At 34.8% G+C, this 18081-nt stretch overlaps 1 protein-coding gene across 7 annotated transcripts in view; it reads left to right on the forward strand.

Moving 5' to 3' along the window:
• CDH18 (cadherin 18) overlaps window positions 1-18081 on the forward strand; it is a 337108-nt gene that overhangs the window by 243579 nt on the left and 75448 nt on the right. For all 7 annotated transcript variants that reach the window (XM_056333161.1, XM_056333167.1, XM_056333164.1 and 4 more), the window contains one exon: window positions 14109-14276. In XM_056333161.1, the coding sequence (XP_056189136.1) occupies window positions 14109-14276 (168 nt within the window). The remainder of the gene's footprint in view (window positions 1-14108; window positions 14277-18081) is intronic.

An 18081-nucleotide genomic window follows, 5' to 3' on the forward strand; every position in this document is an offset into this window, starting at 1 on the left:
GGCCCCTTGCCATTAACACCTGCAGAGCGAAAACTCATCAACTAGATTACTAGATTGACAACTAATCGTGGTAAGAAGCTTTCTGCCTAAAAATAAAAGGTAAGATTCTTTACCAATTTAAATTAGCGTAGCTTCATTATCCTGAGTTGAAGTATGTGGTTTTGTATCAGATCAAGATCAACAGTGTGAGGTCCTGCTCACCTTCATCATGTATGTACTTCAAGAAGATCTTAAGAAGGGTGGACAGGAAGAACGCTTGACAGTTCCAAACATGGCAAGCCATAACTGCCGCATTTTCTCTACGGGGAAAGCTCTTGTCCACTCTGATTAGGGTTGCCTATGTCTGGCCTCCTGATACTATGGATTTTTATAGTTTCTTTTCTGGTATATGAGGTGAAATGCTCTTTTATTTACATATCAGATACTGTATATGTAGGTACCTGTGAATTGCATTAGGTATACTGTTTCATATTACCTCAGGCCATTTTGGAGATTTAGAAAACAGCTACATATATAGAGAAAGTCTTGCTGTTGTAGATTAAATTCAGAGGAAAGACTTTCTCTATGGGCATATACAAAGAAAACACTGGGTAAATAAAAATGGTGAAGGATTTAGAGTGAAAACTACTACACTGCTGTGAATCTGTTTTATTTTGTCATAATAATTAAAAGCAGGGAGTACTTATATATAGCCCTTGACACAGTGTTCAAGAACAATTAGGTCAAGAATAATAATTTAGCCTTGGGATAGGTACTTAAGCAAAGTGAAGGACTGGATTTTAAATAGACAGCCTACTTCCTTATGAACTTCTAAAAACTTTCTTACCCCTCCTAAATGTTAGCAGAAAAATGCATATTTTTTTTTTTTTTTTTTGGCTTTCATATTCAAAAGATACAGTAATAGTCTAATTTCAGGTCAACCATGTTAAATCAGGCGTCTTGTTTTTATTGGAAGTTTATTTTCTATTGATTGTTTTAACTTCATTAGTAAGTTTGAATGAACCTTCACATCATTAGTTAGAACATGCATTTGGTAAAAAATCATTGACTCTTTGTACCAAATTATAAATCAAGGTAGACCTATTATCTTTTGTCTAAGTTATCTTACAGTGGGCTTTTGATATGAAATGGAGAAATCAGAAATAAGTTTAGAAAATTTTATGATCTTCTGAAAGGGCAGACAGAGGGTAATGAAGTCCACTTTTCTGATTGATTCCAGGCCCTCATGAGGCAAGTATTTGCATTAGAAAGAATGCTAGAGAAAGGAAGAAGTTCTCTGACACTGCATTAGTCTATTATCATGCCCTGTATAGGTCACAAATTCATTATCCAGACAAGTAAACTATTGAAAATATAACTTTTAGGAAAACCATATTTTAAAAATTTAAGTGGAATTTCCCAAGCCCTTTTTTATTTCATTTGTTACAATTTCAAAAATATTTGTATCTATAAAAAAATCGGTATTTCATCTCTTCATCTTTGGTCATGCTGTTTTTTCAAAACCGTCTTTCAATAGTATCCTAAAATAATACTGAATTGCATTCCAGTCAGTAAAAATTTCCTTGTGGAAATTTTCTAGAAGATTGAAACAGCTGATGTTGGTTCACTGCAAGTTTGAAATATTATAGTATCTTAAGTTGACAGTAAGATAACCAAATTATATAAAGGTTTGAGACATTTGAAAGGTCCCAGTTAAAAAGGCTTATTTAAATTTTAATCAAATTGGTGTATTTCAAACTGAGCTTGAAAAGGTGTGGTTTTACATTTCTTATGCAACTATATAAATACTGCATTTATCAGAAGGGGGCATGCATGTTACTGTAGTTTATTAAGATGTTGCTGATCAAGGAAATGAAGTCATTAAGTTGACAGGTTTCCTTATTTTCTTAGAGAAATAATTGAAACCTGAAGGAACAAAGCAAAGGTTATTCCTGCATTTTTCAATGGTTGTACATGAGAATGGTAGGTAGGAAGAGGAAAAGAAAAGAGGATATTTTAGGTTTTTTTCCTTTTTCACAGAACCCAGCATAGAAATTTGTAATATATGGTGTATAAAACTGTGGTACTTGTGTGACTTGTGGTTCATCCAGTTGTATAACTCTCCTTACTGTGGGTGGGATCTTTGACAATGTCCTGGCTTTCCCAGGGCTAATAACAAAATGTATGTGGAGTTATTCCTGAGTTATTCTTGCTACAGTAGGAACTTTCAGGAGTCAGCACTTGTATTAAAAATTTTTGCTATGTCTAAATTCAGAATAATTTCAAATGGAGGCAAGCTTCAGTTTCAAATCAAGAGGTGTTCAATGCTAATACGTACACCAGAGTCTGACCACCTTGCAGAATAATGTATTCAGTCAAATCGAAAAGAGAAAAATAACTTTTTAAAATCGTGTCTCGTCATGGAATTGTCATACTTTATGTTTTGTGTGACCTTATTTTGATGCTTTTTAATTTATCGTAGTGTGGAGGTTCCTCTTTCTTCACTAATTCAGTAGTCATTTTCTTCATAGCAGTGCACTGTAGCAATGGAACAACACAGACTTCTGGTTTCAGCCAACTGTAGGATTTATTATACCTCTAGGCAGAGATTTATCTTTTCTCTTACTAGATCAGTATCTAACTCTCAGGTCAATAAATCCTGACTGAATCTCAGTAGAAGCCAATTGCTACCTATTATGTCATCTAATAGACAAAGATTTTGTGAGCGCTGGGTCTAAGTAAGAAAATAAGATTTGTGAATTTTCATATATTCACATATCAGAAGTTTATTATACTGTTTCTTTTTTTATTTACATAGCTTCATGGGTTTTGTGTGCATCAGAACATTATGAAAACTGTGGTACACTTAATTCAAAAATATCTGTTTGTGATCTACTGCGGTTCCTGAGTCAGCATACTGTTTATCCAGAGTGCAGTTCCTAGACATTTTTTCTGCTACAGGGAGTTTGAACGATTATTTTTCATTGTTTGAATAGATCGAGATTTTGTACAAGTACTGAAGTTTCAATTAATTTATAAATTTTTGGTGATTAAAATGTTTTGACTTGGGTTTTGTTTGTGGGTTTGTTGTGGTTGTTGGGGTTTTTTGTTGGTTGGTTGGTTGGTTTTTGGTTGTTGTCCCATCTGCCCGCCCCCCCTGTAGGGAAACCAATTAAGTCCTATTTGTAAGGTAGTATCTGTAGTAGTAATATATACGTATGGGTGTATATATATATTTACACTCTGGTATCTAGCACTGAAGACTTTCCAAAATGAAGAAATTTTGCTGATGTTATTTGCTGTTTGTCGAATCTGATGATTTTACTTTGAAGCGATGTTAGCTTGCATGGCTACTATCATAACATGTCAAGGAGAAATGGTTTCATTGTAATTCAAGTACCTAGGTTACTTGGAAAGTGTTTCACATTTCCATATGGACACCAGTCTCATTGTATTTCATTTGCACTTTACAAACAAACATACTTCAATGCTGAGTAAGGTTGTGCTCTAAATGACTGATAACAATTATAAATTATGCTGTACTGCTATAAATTTCTTAATGAGTTATGCATGGGTCAGTGAAGCATTGTGGTTGAGTGGGATGCTCATGGGTACATAATGAGCATCACAGGGAGAAAAGAACACAACCACCATGTAAATGTTTGGTCTGTAGGTTAAGCCAGTTTTCTTAAGCAAGCTATCTTAAACAGATAATCTGAATCATATGTCTTGACCTTGTCTGTCAGTTGTAATTAATTTAGTCAGCAGATTAAATTTCATCCAAATGTGGAATCTTTTCAAGATTTGTATGTTGCATTCAGTTTTTTAATTAGCCAGACACTGTTTTAACCCTATTTGAAAGTTCTTTTGTCATGACTATAGGGTCATTGTCTCTCTTCTTGTCCTTCTTATTGAGGTGATTTACTTTGAATAGAAACCACAATATTACTGAACATAATGGGAAACTATGTTAATTATCTCCAATTATTTAGATACATTTTCATGTACTCAACAAAGACAAAAAGTTTAATTTGCCTAAATGTATAATTTAATAATAGTAGATGAGAAATAGGAAGTCAAGTCTGTGGCTCCATCTTTATTTTTCGTTCCATTATGAAGAAAGTAACAAGTAGCTTTGGATTAGGAGTGAGATATTAGCAGCTTTAACCTTCAGCTGTCTATTATTTTGTCATTTTCATTCAAGCTATAAATTGAATACATTTTCCTGTAGGCTGAAAGTAAGCGACATTACAAGAAGCAATGTTTGATAACTGGCAGTCAATACAATTTCTGTTTTAAAAGAGAGGTATTTCCAAGCTTGTGAATATAAGCAATTAGGTTTCCAGGCAGTTTTAAGCTCTTTCATGTCAAATGGGATTTCCTTTGAGAAGATTCCCATACTTAGTTTCCATCTGCTATGTTCAAAGGTTGCTGAGCGCATCCCCTTTTTACTTGTTTAGTTCATCTCATGTCATAAGTCTGTTCCTTCTCACCAAGGATTAAATACACCTATAAGAAGTTTATATCTGAAGAAATCACACTTAATGTACAATTTCCTCCCTTGGAGCATTCTTTGCCTTTGCCTTATCTTCACACTCATATAATTTGCTTGGTTCCTCTGCTTGTCTACCTGACAAGTCCTCTGTTACGGAGAAGTCCTCAATATCTAAGCAGCATTAAGGTATCTGTTGGTCATGTATATCTGTATCTAGGTATGCTTCATACATACTACTTGAACATAATATTTTACGTATTTCATTATACGACCAGCAGTCGTTTGAAGAAAGTTACCTTCCCCTAACACACACACACACACATGCCACCTCCCCAGTTCGAGTACAAATTCTTCTTTGGTTTTTAAATACATTTTTAACTGAATTGTCAAAGGAGAAAAATACATTTTCAACACAGCAGTAGCATTATACTGCTCTAGGCTTGCCTCATGCTGCTTTATATACACCTCCTGCATTTACAGGAACATGTCAGAGTTTGACCACTGTGGTGTTTGTGTTGGGGAATCTGGCCATTTAGCCCTGTTTGCTCCTAAACCATACGTTTCTTCAGAACTGTAGAAATGCCACTAATTCAGATTCAGTTCCAAGGAAATCACAAGTCAGCGCAAAACCACTGAAGTGCCTTCTGTTATAAATTGAGGTATTTCATCATGCACAGTTATACAGAGAGCTAGTATATAGTTGCATGTTGCTGCTAGACACAACAATCTTTTTACTCAAATCAGTCTGTCTTTAAGGCTTTCTTCAGCTCCTCCATACCTCATCTTCAATGTTTTGTGTTTAAAAAAAAAAAATCTTCAATAACGGAGAAGCAATTTTAGGAGAGGTCAAAACCACTCAGGTAGGGTATTTGCTTGAAGAAATGTTCAAATTATTTTCCTGTCTGAAAATTCATAGGAACTTATGTGCAATTTATACTTCAAAAGAAAAAACTTGTACATTTTCAGGACATAACATATTGATAAATGATTTCTGAAAATGGAGGAATTAGGCCCTTTTTTCCTGTTTTTCACCATGAATTTTTAACTCTTCTAGAAACAGGATTAGATTAATGAAGAACTGTAATTACTGTCCAGTCTGAAAACTAGGGAGGGTGATGGATTCTTCGTGAATAAAGAAACGTATAAGGAAATCTGTAGAATGTAAGCATGTGTCAGTCTTCTGAAAGGCCAAGCAAAATGAAATCTGTAACATAAGGCTGGCCAATTTAGGCAAAAAGAAAAAAGAAAAATAGAGGAGCTGTGAAAGAATTCAACCAGTACAAAAATAAAAATAGCAATGATGTCTTTCCATGTGTTTTTCTGGGAAACGGGTCATGGTAAAGAAACCAGATTTCTTTGTTTTATGAAATTGCAAGTTATATTGAAAAAGATAACTGCCATGTCACATGACATTCTAGTTTAATAGAAAGCAGTAAGCAGTAGCAACAAAGCACATATTAAATGCCTATGAACTAGCTACCTAGGAGTAAGCAAAAAGTTGTCAAGGAAAAATCGTCATGCAAGGAAAAGATTCCACCAGAGCTCTACATGGATCAAAGTAAGAGCAACCCTATTTAGCTTCTTTCTGTGGGGATTAAAAGTAAACATAAGATTACCGCTGATAAAATTTTTAGATGACACAAAAATGGCAGGATGATAAATAAAGATGAGAACAGTGCTTTCTGTCAAAATGATCCAGGTTGTTTGATAACCTGTGCCACAATAAAGGCAACACCCTACGATTAGAGCTGAGGAGATCTGAGGCAGTATCCAGGAGAACTGTGTAAACTAAGAATAACACAGCTCAAAAGGAGTTTCCAAAGAACTAAAAGCAGTAATAAGCAAAAAAGCCCGAAACAAAACAAAAAAAGCCCAACACAACTCTTAAATAGATTATTTAGATATTGTAAAAATATCAGGAAAGTGAAATTTACATCAGTTTGGTGCTGGGAAGGGGGGGTGATGTTAGCATTATTGAAATATGAATTTAGTTTTTCTGTATTTTTACAAAATTTTGGAAAACTGAAAAGAACAAGTAACACTTGAGTGGGAGAAAAGGCTATAGAGTTATTTTTTTTTTGGCAGTTTATTAGAAAGGTTAGCTTCATAAGAATATAGCAGTACCTTTACAAGGAGAAATACTGGGAACTAATAGTCTGAAAGAGGGCAGCAAGAGTCAATGGTTTGAAATTGAAAGTGCATGCTAGCAAATCAAGGGTAGACCTTTGACTTGATGATTAATGTCTGGAATATTCACTCAAGGAAACAGGTGATACTTTCTACCTCTTGATCAGTTCATTTCAAAATTACGTGCTTTCAGGACGATGTGCTGTAGCCGAAATCAAACTGCCAGGTTCAGTGCAGTGGTAGTTCAGTTAATGGCCTCAGTTCTACAGAAGATCTGGTGGTCCCATTTGGCTTTTAACAGTTAATCCGTCAGATAAAGAATTCATCATTAAGCTTTAATATCTTGGTATTTTTAAAGAATGTGGATGCATCAAATGGCATAAACTATATTAAAAATGTTAGCTAAACTTTGATTTCATTCCAAGGTGTTGCTTAAAAAAGTCTCCGTTTTGAAGATTCAAATTACTACAAATGCTGTACCTAATTAGATGTTAAGCCATGTAATGTATTTTATAGTAATGTGTTTGGGAAAAAAATACTGCTTTGTTAAATAGAAAAAGAAATGGCCAGGTTTCTGGCTTCCAGTGACTCCTGCCCACCTCTCGAGCTGTCAAGTGGTGGCTACCCAGTGCTGACTTCTCTTAGAGAATCTGAAAATATTTTTGGAAGCTGAAGACTACTTCTTTTCTTACAGTCCAGTTCATGCCTGTTTCTTTGTGGATGGATACGGAAGCTTGTTTCCTTTGACTAGAAAATATTGTGAAGAATTGATAGTGTCTGTCTTACCAGACCCAACTTAATCTAATGACTCTGTAATTTACTTCATTGTTATTATGACAGCACACCTCATTCTGTTGCATTTCCACTGACTGTTTCTGTTAAAATACGTTCCCATCCTGTCTGTACTACAATCTAACAACTCTTTTACTTGCCATGATTAGCTCCCCTCTGCTACTTTTAAACACAGAAAAAAGTATTTATACACAGTACTTCAAGTTGCAGCCATACAGCCTGCCAGATACTACTGGAGTTGCATGTGTAACTCAGGTTTACAGTCCAACCTGCACAGAGGTCCTCAGACAGTAAAACCGTGTCTGTACAGCTCAACAGAATAAATTAAAAGACTCCTATACCTTTACAGCTATAGAAAGCCACACCAGTCATAGGTTTGCTAGAAGAGTTTGGGTTGTGAATAGATAACGAGGTCTGCATCAAAAAAAGTCACTTTTGTTTAAATGCTAAATCGCTTGAAAAGTTTGATGCAGATGTCTAGGCCAGAGTGAAAAGTTGATGTTTACAGGAATGGCAAGACTCACAGTGGCATAAACAAAAGTCCACTACCACTAAATCCAGAAAATATCTCTTCCATAGCATAATAATTTGAAAGTAGCAGCAATCTGAAGACAATGGGAGAACCACAACAGTTCAGTGGAAAAACATCCCTGATAGTAATGTCCTGCTGAATAAACCAGCCTACATGATGTGGAGAGAAAGGTAAAATACTGTGAGCCATGCTAACTGAAACAGAGCTGGCAAACCTGGCATCCATATACATATGCTTCAGCTATTGGCAAGAGAAAAAATGACAGCTTCCTGCTCAAATAGCGTGGTCACTTGCATGGTATCTATAAATATTCTTTTGATTTGCAGCAATTGCATATGGCAGATTAGAGTGTCTTGTCTGCATTCTGGGAGGCAGCATGGCAGCAAATTATTAATTCGATTCATTTGAATAGGCTTTGCATTATGAAAAGAGTGGAAGATGCTATGATTACATTTGGCATCAATGCAATTGCCACAAAAAACGGTGTATTTTCCACTCAGTATGTGAAGCTTTCTTCAGTTTCCTTAATTCAGGAGGTTTCAGCAGAAAACTTTTTCAATTTCTAAATTCAGGCTGTTATTCAAGATTTTTGAGGTGGCTTTATTTACTAACAGTGAATTGCAACCTGCAGCCTGATCTAGGTGAACCTACTTTAGCAGAGGGGTTGGACTAGATGATTTCTAGAGGTCCCTTCCAACCCTGACCATTCAGTGATTCTGTGAATAGACTGTTAGTTTTTTTCATTAATTAATTAATTGATTAATTGATTAATTTATTGATATGCTTATTTATTTATTTCCTGGGGGTATCCATTGTAATATAATGTCTGGTAAATCCACCGCTTCTTTTAATACCAAATGAACACTCATCTAACCTACTTATTTAAAACTCTTTACTATTTTATTTTTTAAATATTCATATTTTTCAGCAATTTCTATTTTATTACAGCAGTTGTCTTTCAGTGATGGAGTAATGTATTTTATTTCAACGGTAATTTTCCTTAAGAAAGGGCATAGTGTCTTCAGTACTATAATCATGACCATAGAAGAAAGTTGACCACTAATTGTCATGACTATAGTGCTTTGACTTTTAGCTATGAAGAGTCTAGTGATGTCCCTGTAGACGAACAAAATGTATGCTTTTAGTTACATAAAGCATAATTGACTCAAAAACCTAGATTAAAAACATCTATGTTATAGAAGCATTCAGTATGTGGAGTATGACCATGATATCTCTACTGCACATTCCGTTTACAGTTATAGTTCAAACTAAATCACAAATCCAATTCAAAGTCTATTGGGATTTCTAGATTCAAAGTTTATTTTAATATTTTTTTAAAAAAAGAAATGCATCTGCTGACTTGTACTTGCTCAATATTTATCTCAGAATGCAAACCCCATACTTCTTTCTCTTAAACAAGATGTATCTAATTCTTTCAGGATGGAGTAGTACTAGATTTTGAAATGTATTTGAATGTATACAATATATTAAAAATATTGTTACAATAAAACTGCCTAATATCCTAACATTCTAAAGGAAAGCCGGTATAAAAATAGAGCTTTTATTCACAAAGTAAAAATACTAATGAAATTATTCTCTGCAACAGTTCACTTCCCTCAGTAATTAGTAAAACCACACAATTAAATAGATACTTTAAATTATATTTGAACCATTTAGTGGTTGTGATCATGACAAGACAGATATGTAAGAAACTAGAATATGGAGAATCTAGTATGACCGACTGGTCCTTCATAAAATCTCTGGTGACCAGGAGCAGGATCCAACAAGAGAATGGAAATTTTGCAAACAAAAAAAAAATCAATTGCCCATGACAAACTAATTTGTCATTAAAGTGGAGCTGATTTGTTCTGTTCTTTGTTGTTGTTGGTTTGGGGTTTTTTTTTTCCACTAGATAGAAAACCTTTGAGCTCAAAATGTTAAAATGAACCATGGTTTATTCTGGGAAGGTTCCATTCACACATCATGCAGGAGTAGGCTGTAAGGTAAAGCTGACTGAAATTCTGCAATGGTTACTGAATGTAAAAGAAGTTCTTGTTTTGTATAAGTAATAAGATAAATTACTTCAAGTGTACCAGACTGTCAGGTAAGTACATAGTTAAATACTTCATTAAATGCATAGTTGGGCACTTGGCTGTGGCAGACTTTTCTTAATAATTGTCTGCACTTGAATTTAAAAGTGTTCATTTGTATGGTCTCAGTTACAGTTGAGCCTTCTGTTGTATCTCTTTTTACATGCAAGTAAAATGGTTCTTCACAGAATGCTAAAAAAGACAACATAACACATTGTCAGATGCTGCAGAGCATAGAGGTATCTTAAAGAAAACTGGGGGAGGGGGGATGGGGTGGGGGTGGGAAGGAAGGGATTGACTGCAGTTCAGCATCCAGAATGAAGTCAGAGAGCCTGAATGGAGAAGGAAGTAAAACTTGCCAAAAATAAACTTATTTTCAGGGCTTTCTCAAATCCACAGGTGTTGGGTAAAAGGAAGGAGAACGAGCTATCCACAGTAGTAGACATATCAGTCTTTCATCTAAATGTTCTGTGGCAGTTTTGTCTGATGTTTAAAGGACAAGTGCAGGACCATCATGAAGAAATTTCCTGATTGCAAGTAGTTGTGAGGAATTGTCAGTACAGAGGAAGAAACTTACATCTTTGAGGGCAAGACAAGGACAACATAAGGAAATTTAATAGTGTTAACATAAGGAAATTTAATAGTATTATATAGTAAAGGATTATGTTGCGGGACTAATAAGAAGACTGTCTGGATGATGCTGTTAGTTGTATTGTTTAGTTTTAGTTAGTTCTGTGAGGAGCAGGGAGTTGGGACCCCATGATCATTAGAGGTCCCTTCCAACTCAAAATATTTTGTCATTCTACAGAAATTCTGGTTTCATTAATTTTGAAGTATCATTAGAGGAGCATGTCCTGGGTGTATTAGTCAAACAGAGATGAATCAGATGAATCACCTGTGTGATGTAATTGGGGGGGGGGGGGGGAAGTTGTAATTAGAAAAGGTGGTGACAAAATCTCATCTGGAATATAGGTAGCTTTCTGGCCATCCGTGGTCAAGGAAGATAAGTTCAAATTGGAAAAAGTGCTTTCCAAGACTGTAGAAACAGTCAGAGAAAAAAACCAAAAGTGGTGGTGATATAGATGTGAATAAATTTAGCCAAGAAGTCAGAAGAAAAGCTGTGTTCTGGGAGATCCTTCAATGTGGGAAAATGCATCTCACATAATTCTAAGATAGAAATAGGTATGACTAAACTCAGCAGACCAGAGGTCCAGAACTGTGTCTCCTTCTCACTTCCATTCCAATAGATCTCAGTCTCCATGTTGCATGTGATTTTTGACATAATAGTCAAACTTCTGCAAAAATTCTTTACTTAATACCTGAAACAGGGCGGGGTGTCCCTGTAATGATGTCTGTATCTCACTTTTTTTTTTCCCCTTGCTTTCCTTTCTTAGTAAAGATGAATAAATATTGGAAACTTAGCTGAAAAGTAGTCAGTTAACAGGGTCACAGTGCTGCCTAACAAATATGAGGCAAAATTAAGGCTGTGTTTAAATTTAAAAAGCCTCTGACAGTTTTCTTTTTCAGTTTCTTTCCTCACCATTTTAGACAGAGAGATGTCTCAATATGAATTTCCTGTCTTCTCGTGGGATGTATAGGAGCCCCTGCCAAGTATGTTCAAGATACTCAGGTGCAGTTCCTCCTTTAGAAGGAGCATTGCTTGAGCATTTCAGATTGTGTTATAGGAAACGGGAACTGAGAAAGTTCTCCTTACACCTTTTGGCGTCATTAGAGAAATTTGAAAGTATGTATAATTCTAGTGCTATACTGCCGGAAGAGTTGGTGGAGCTGCTAGTGACAAGGATGGAGCATTAGGGTCCTCACAGTAGTTACATACTTTATACTGATCTAATTTTAGGATGTATATATGTATATGCAATCGAGAAAAAACTGAATCTTCCCATATCTCCTTTCCTGCAGCAGCAAAAAAATGTGATCTGTTTCAAATTGAAATGGAAGGGTTTTTTTTTAAAAAAAAATTCCTATACTCCATGCATATTCATAAACATTAAGTGTTCTAATAAATTTGGTTTCAATGTGAAAAAAATGAAGCAATTTATTTGAAAAATGTCAAAGCAGGACATTTTTAATTTTCATACTTTTCGATATTCTGATCTTTAGTAAAATGAATTTTCAGGACAATAGTATCAGATTTTGTGAACATATTGATTCTGATGAAACTACAGATTTAAGTTGCATCAGTACCATTTATCCAAATGTCTCCATACCTTTCTGTTATAGTATGTATAAATTATGATTAATCTCAGTATATCAAGGTGAAATTTGTGATAAAAGGTTTGTTTCTAACTGTGTCATTTAAAGGAAAAATCACTGATTAACTAAAACAGACTGGTATACTATTTTTCGCCAACTTGTCCAGAATCTGTGCTTTTTATGAAAAGGAACTTACAGGGCAAAACTGTGTTAAAATAATTCTGAGTCTTCATTGTTACTTTGCAATGTTGTTATTTTTTTATAGTTCTACTTATTTATGTGTTACTTGTTTTCAGAATAGAATGGAAACAATGGTATAAGCTACATGAAAACTTCCATTTTATATGAAACAATGGCTAAATGGTTTTACTGAAGAAATGCAAAGTAATTTTAAAGCACAAGAAAAGTAGTGTTCTGGAGGTCACTATCTGCATCATCTAAGACCGTGGGAACCAAAGAACTTGAGAATCATGCTCTACGTTATGTACATGTACAATCATGGTTGTCTAGAAGAGCAAGGATCATCTTCTTAAGTCGCTTTGTGCTAATGGCTATTAAATGTTTAAAAATTTACCCAGAAGCAACATCTGATCATGCTGTGGTATATTTTCTTACTAATTGTAACAGCCACTCAGTTTAAGAATCCAAACCCAAGTTATGTTAAAATTTTAGGTTTTGAAAATTTAATGTTAATAGATTTGGCATTTCACATGTTTGTTTATTTCTGTATAACTCACTGCAGTCTGTCAATGTCTTTTACGTACTGGTGAGCTCAGAGCTGGACTTGGCACTCCAGATGTGGCCTCACTAGTGGTGAGCAGAGCAGGATCCCATCCCTTGACCTGCTGGCAATGCTTTTCATAATGTAGCCCAGGATGCCATTTGTCCTGTTTGCTGCAAAGGCATGTTGCTGGTTCATGTCCAACTTGAAGGAATCTCTAGAGCCTTTTTCTGAAAAGCTGCTTCCCAGCTAGTCTGTCCGTGGCATGTACTGGTTCCCTGGCACAGGACTTGAGATTTCCCCTTATTGAACTCCATGAGGTTTCTGTCAGCCTGTGAGCAAAGAAATTAGCAGGGACTGATTTACAAAGTCTCCGATAACTGAAACTGAGCCCACAAAGTTAACTGTTCCTTTGTTGTAATCTTTGCTTCTGCGTATGCAATTGACTAAATGTTTTAAAAAAAATTCTGATGGTGATGGATAAAAATAATAGTATTTTAGGATTTCTCATTTTTGGGTTTCTCTCTGTACTGTAGCAAAAAAGGTAATAGCTTATCTTTCACATTACAGACAAGTATTAGGTAAATCACACTTATGAACATAAATACATATGATTGACTTACCAAATAAGAAAGTATAGCTTTTTGAGGTTTGTCAAATAGTAATAATAAAGTTTAGTTTTTGTGTAGTTTTAAGAGGTATGTCATATTTTAATTCAGAAATCAACATTACTTAAAAGGAATTTCTGTCTTCTTCAGTGGGGTAAGAGTTCCCATTTATTAATATTTCTACTAAGTAGCTATTTAAATAATATGAGCTATTTAAATAAAATATAAATAATAAACACTGGAGTTTTGGCAATGGAATTTCATATAAGATGGATCGATTATTAATTTAATAGTTGTTGTAATATATCTGATTTTAATTTCTTCATACCCTCAAGCAAGTTGATTGTTTAGCAGCATCTGGCATTGTTATATATATATAAGACAAAAACAATAAAGCCAGCTTATTTTGATTGTACAAAAGCTTTGCATTTCCAGACAACGTGCCACGCTTCACCTTTCCTGAAAAGAAGGGTTGTTCCCAGCCTTTCCTCTTGCTTGGACAAGCTAATCCTGATCTCTCTTTTGTTTCTTTGTTTTCTTTCTATCACAGGAGTCATCAGGACTGCCTTGCACAACATGGACAGGGAAGCCAGAGAGCATTATTCCGTTGTCATTCAAGCCAAAGATATGGCTGGGCAGGTCGGAGGGCTTTCAGGGTCAACAACTGTAAATATCACACTCACTGATGTCAACGACAATCCACCCAGGTTTCCTCAGAGTATGTACAATTTCAGCATATAACTGATTTGAAAATCGTGTTGATTTTCAGTGGAGTAAGAAGCTATTATTGAAATCCAGTGTGTATTCACATTCATGGGGACAAGGCAGCTTGGGAAATGTTTGAGTTCACCAATATCTTTCAGTTTTCCAGTGTTTTCAGATGAAGCACAGAGATGGCATAGCTAGAATATTGAAACCAGCGAAGATTTCTTTCAGTTAAACACTGAGAGTGAGATGGGTGGCAAAGGAATACTTTTATTGTATGTGGATTATTCTCCAGTCCTTTTTGAATGTATATTTCAATAACTGTTTGATTTTGATCCCAAAACTGAATTATGTTGTTCCCATGGTAGACAACAAGACGTAACATTAAAAGATTTAATCCAGCATACCTTTGGCTGCCTCCATACATATCTACCAATTTTTTTCTTCTGTTTCTTTTTCTACACCCATGCAAACTTTTAGGACCACTTTTTACATTGCAGATGATCAAAACCTAAGCTGTTTCTCACTGTTCTTGAGCTGTGGTGAAGTCCTGCCTTTATCCTAGTTAAATGAATTGTCAATGTTGATGTCAAACTGAATGTTCACACATGCGTATATGGAAAGTATATGCTAGAATACTCTTAGAATATCTTAATATGACCACTAATAGGAAATTCATTTCTGTCAAACTCGTTGGGTGCACATTGATCTGACACAGCAGCTGGAGTCTTGTAGGAATTCTGATTTCAGTCAACACTTTATTTAAGTCTTCTGGAATGTAATTGCGTAGCTAAACCTACTTTCCTTTGCAGATTGGCTCAAGGCCAATAAGAGTATTTTAATCTGTTCTCAGATACTGTGTGAGCCCTTGTAGAACATAATGGACTGGTAGCTATAGGTACATCCAGCAGGAAATGCATTAAGCTGTTTGAAAGAAGATTTATAAACAGTAATAGAGATCACAAAGCTCTGGGGAAAAATAGAGCTCCCTGACAATTATACATTATGTAAAATCTGGTCACGCAGTAAAAAGGCTCGTTAAAAGAGTTATAGAAATGAGTACTTTCTTTGTGCCTCACAAAGACATAAAAACATAAAGACTTTGAAACACAGTCTTAAATAAAGTATATTTGGTTTTATGTTCCACAGAATTGTCATTGCATCCATCACTCTATTTAATACTTCCTAACTATTGGAAAGGCAAAAGGTAAGGCATATCCTTGAACAAATATAGCATCTAAAACAGTTAAAGTAGAAAAAATGTCCTCAATTTCCTGCAAACTCAGAGACAAATGGATCCCTACATATCAAGTGTCTAGAATTGGCCTCCTTTATTTTGAATGGAAGGTTTGGATATTAAACTGACTGGCAGGCAAAAATGTGTGTTGGCACATATATATATTTCTTCATCTGTTTCAATATTTTTTTGCAAATGGAGGAAATATAAAATGTTCAGGTCATATGCTATACATTTTAAGGGATTCTAATAACTGCAAAAAATAACATTGAAAACTACAAAACATCATTTCACATTTAATGAAAACTTATCAACTAATAAACAAAAATAAAAAAGGTATTTTAACATTTATCATTTTTAAAAAATATTAATACTAGAATAAGTCTTGTAGAATACAAACATTTTTTGTATCTTTCCTTACACAGGATCCCTATACCACAGTTATGACTTCTTGTTTACTCATTTTCAACAAGTATAATTTAAACCCTTTGCAAAAAAACGGTAGCTATTTGTTAGTAATACAGAACAAAAGTATAAATGATCTAAAGTCAGGCCATCTTAGCATCATGAACTATTACAGTAATATACGAGTATTGCGCTAATAGAAATAACTTCACTGTTTATTTTTCTTCTCTTTTCTTTGTATGCCATGATTTTCAGTTAAATTTCTCTTCAATTTCCTTATTAGACGGAATGCTAAATGAGACTTACTGAGGCTTGTCACATTCAGAATTGAATTCAAGGGAAGTGCTAACCAAAACTGCATATATCAAGTGTATAACCCTGGGCACAGGCTGAGCCTCAGCTAAACAGCAGACTTTCTTTTGGTTAGTCTCCTTTTCTCCGTTACCATACTTGTGAGTTTTGAATCTGACTCTTAACTGTATGATTACTTTACTTGAGAACATGCTGGGAAGCCCATCTTATTGATGCTTTTATTATTCGTTTTATCTAGAAATATGCTTTATTGTATATATTTAAAAGATCCTACCTTTCTGACTGTAGTAGATCAGCGTTCATTAGAGATGCATATGGAGTAAGGTATGCAGGATTTGTTCCCCTTAAATAAACACATTAAAAATCTCTTTAAAACTTGGAAATAGAGGTTGTGAATATATCTGCTTAAATGAATTTACTGTGTTTTTTTCTGTACTCACTCTAAATATAGATGACTTTCTTTCAAAGAAATTATAAACAGAAGAGCTACAGTTTTCCAAAATATCAAAAAGTCTAGGAGGAAGAATATGAAACATTGCTGCATAATTTTATCAGTCTGATGGTTGCAGTTCTGAAATATATGGTAATTACAATCTCTGGAATAGGAAACATAGCTGAACAATTCTGCTTGCAAAACACAGTAGTATGTGGGAGAAGTAGGCAAGGGGTTGTGAATTCAGCAGGAGAATAACCTGAAACCTCGAATACATTTTACTTATCAATGACTTTAGTGCATCTTTTACAATACTGATTTCTTTTTCTTCTTCACGACAAATTTCCTTTATTTGGAGAGTTCAGTTCTAAATGAACTATCTATTTAATGCAACCTGACAGACAATGATCTGCATGGGAAGATTTTTGCTTTTCAATAATCAGCATGTCTCAGTTCTTGTTAGTTTTACCACTGATGGAAATACTTGGCTGAATGGCTGAGGGCCCTAATTTCATAGTCATAAATTTATTTCAGTAATTTGATAGAAAATGTTCCATCTACTGATGACACTGTTATCAGCTTTGAGTTACATCAGACTTTTTTGTGTAGTTTTCTTTCATTAATTCTCTCTGGTCTTGTTTAAGATGAATACATTCTGTATGTTGTGCTTTGTTTAGGATGAATAGATTCTGATTGCATCAAGATCATCACACTAGGCAGATGCTTCCAATGACATGTTTTATAAATCAAGTGCTAATGATTACACTCTGGACAGTGTGTAGGAGATATGTAGTTTTTGTGTGTATAGTCTGATTTTACAAGGAAATAACTTATCTGATGCCTCATTTGTAGATTTCATTGTTTGATACATCTAGCTCAGATCTTTAGGATAAATCAGAATTTAAATACACATCATGACTTCAAACATTTTTTTATAACGCTTGGTTGTTTCATGGCAGTATATAATGTGAGATTATGTATATGCATTATTAGTTTTGCCTCATTTTTTACAGTGTCATTGTATGAAAACTACACAGCCATGTTTAAATAGGAATGTTGTATGAAGATATTCCAGTTAGTTCTGAAAAAGTAAACTCCCATCCCAGAAGTAGGCATTAACTCTGTTCTGTGCTACTAAGGTGTCTCCTATCCAGCCTTGTTAATATAACTCATCAGCTAATTAAGTGCCAAAGTATCTGCTGTTCATTTTCTTTTGGAATTTAAACTCCAATACGGTCCTTTCCTTATCCCCAGTTCCACATACTACACCAATTCTACGAATCCCATAGGTAACTGCCAGCACCCTCTCACGCCCCGCTACCATGCATTGTAGACTTTCCTGCCCTCCACTGGTGACTAGTCCGGCACTATCTGCCTGTTGATTGATGAGTAAAGCGGAATTTTCTTTGATTCTCTTGTAGCAGGTCTTCC

The sequence above is a fragment of the Falco biarmicus genome, chromosome 3 (assembly GCF_023638135.1).
Source record: "Falco biarmicus isolate bFalBia1 chromosome 3, bFalBia1.pri, whole genome shotgun sequence".
In the NCBI taxonomy this organism is placed as follows: domain Eukaryota; kingdom Metazoa; phylum Chordata; class Aves; order Falconiformes; family Falconidae; genus Falco; species Falco biarmicus.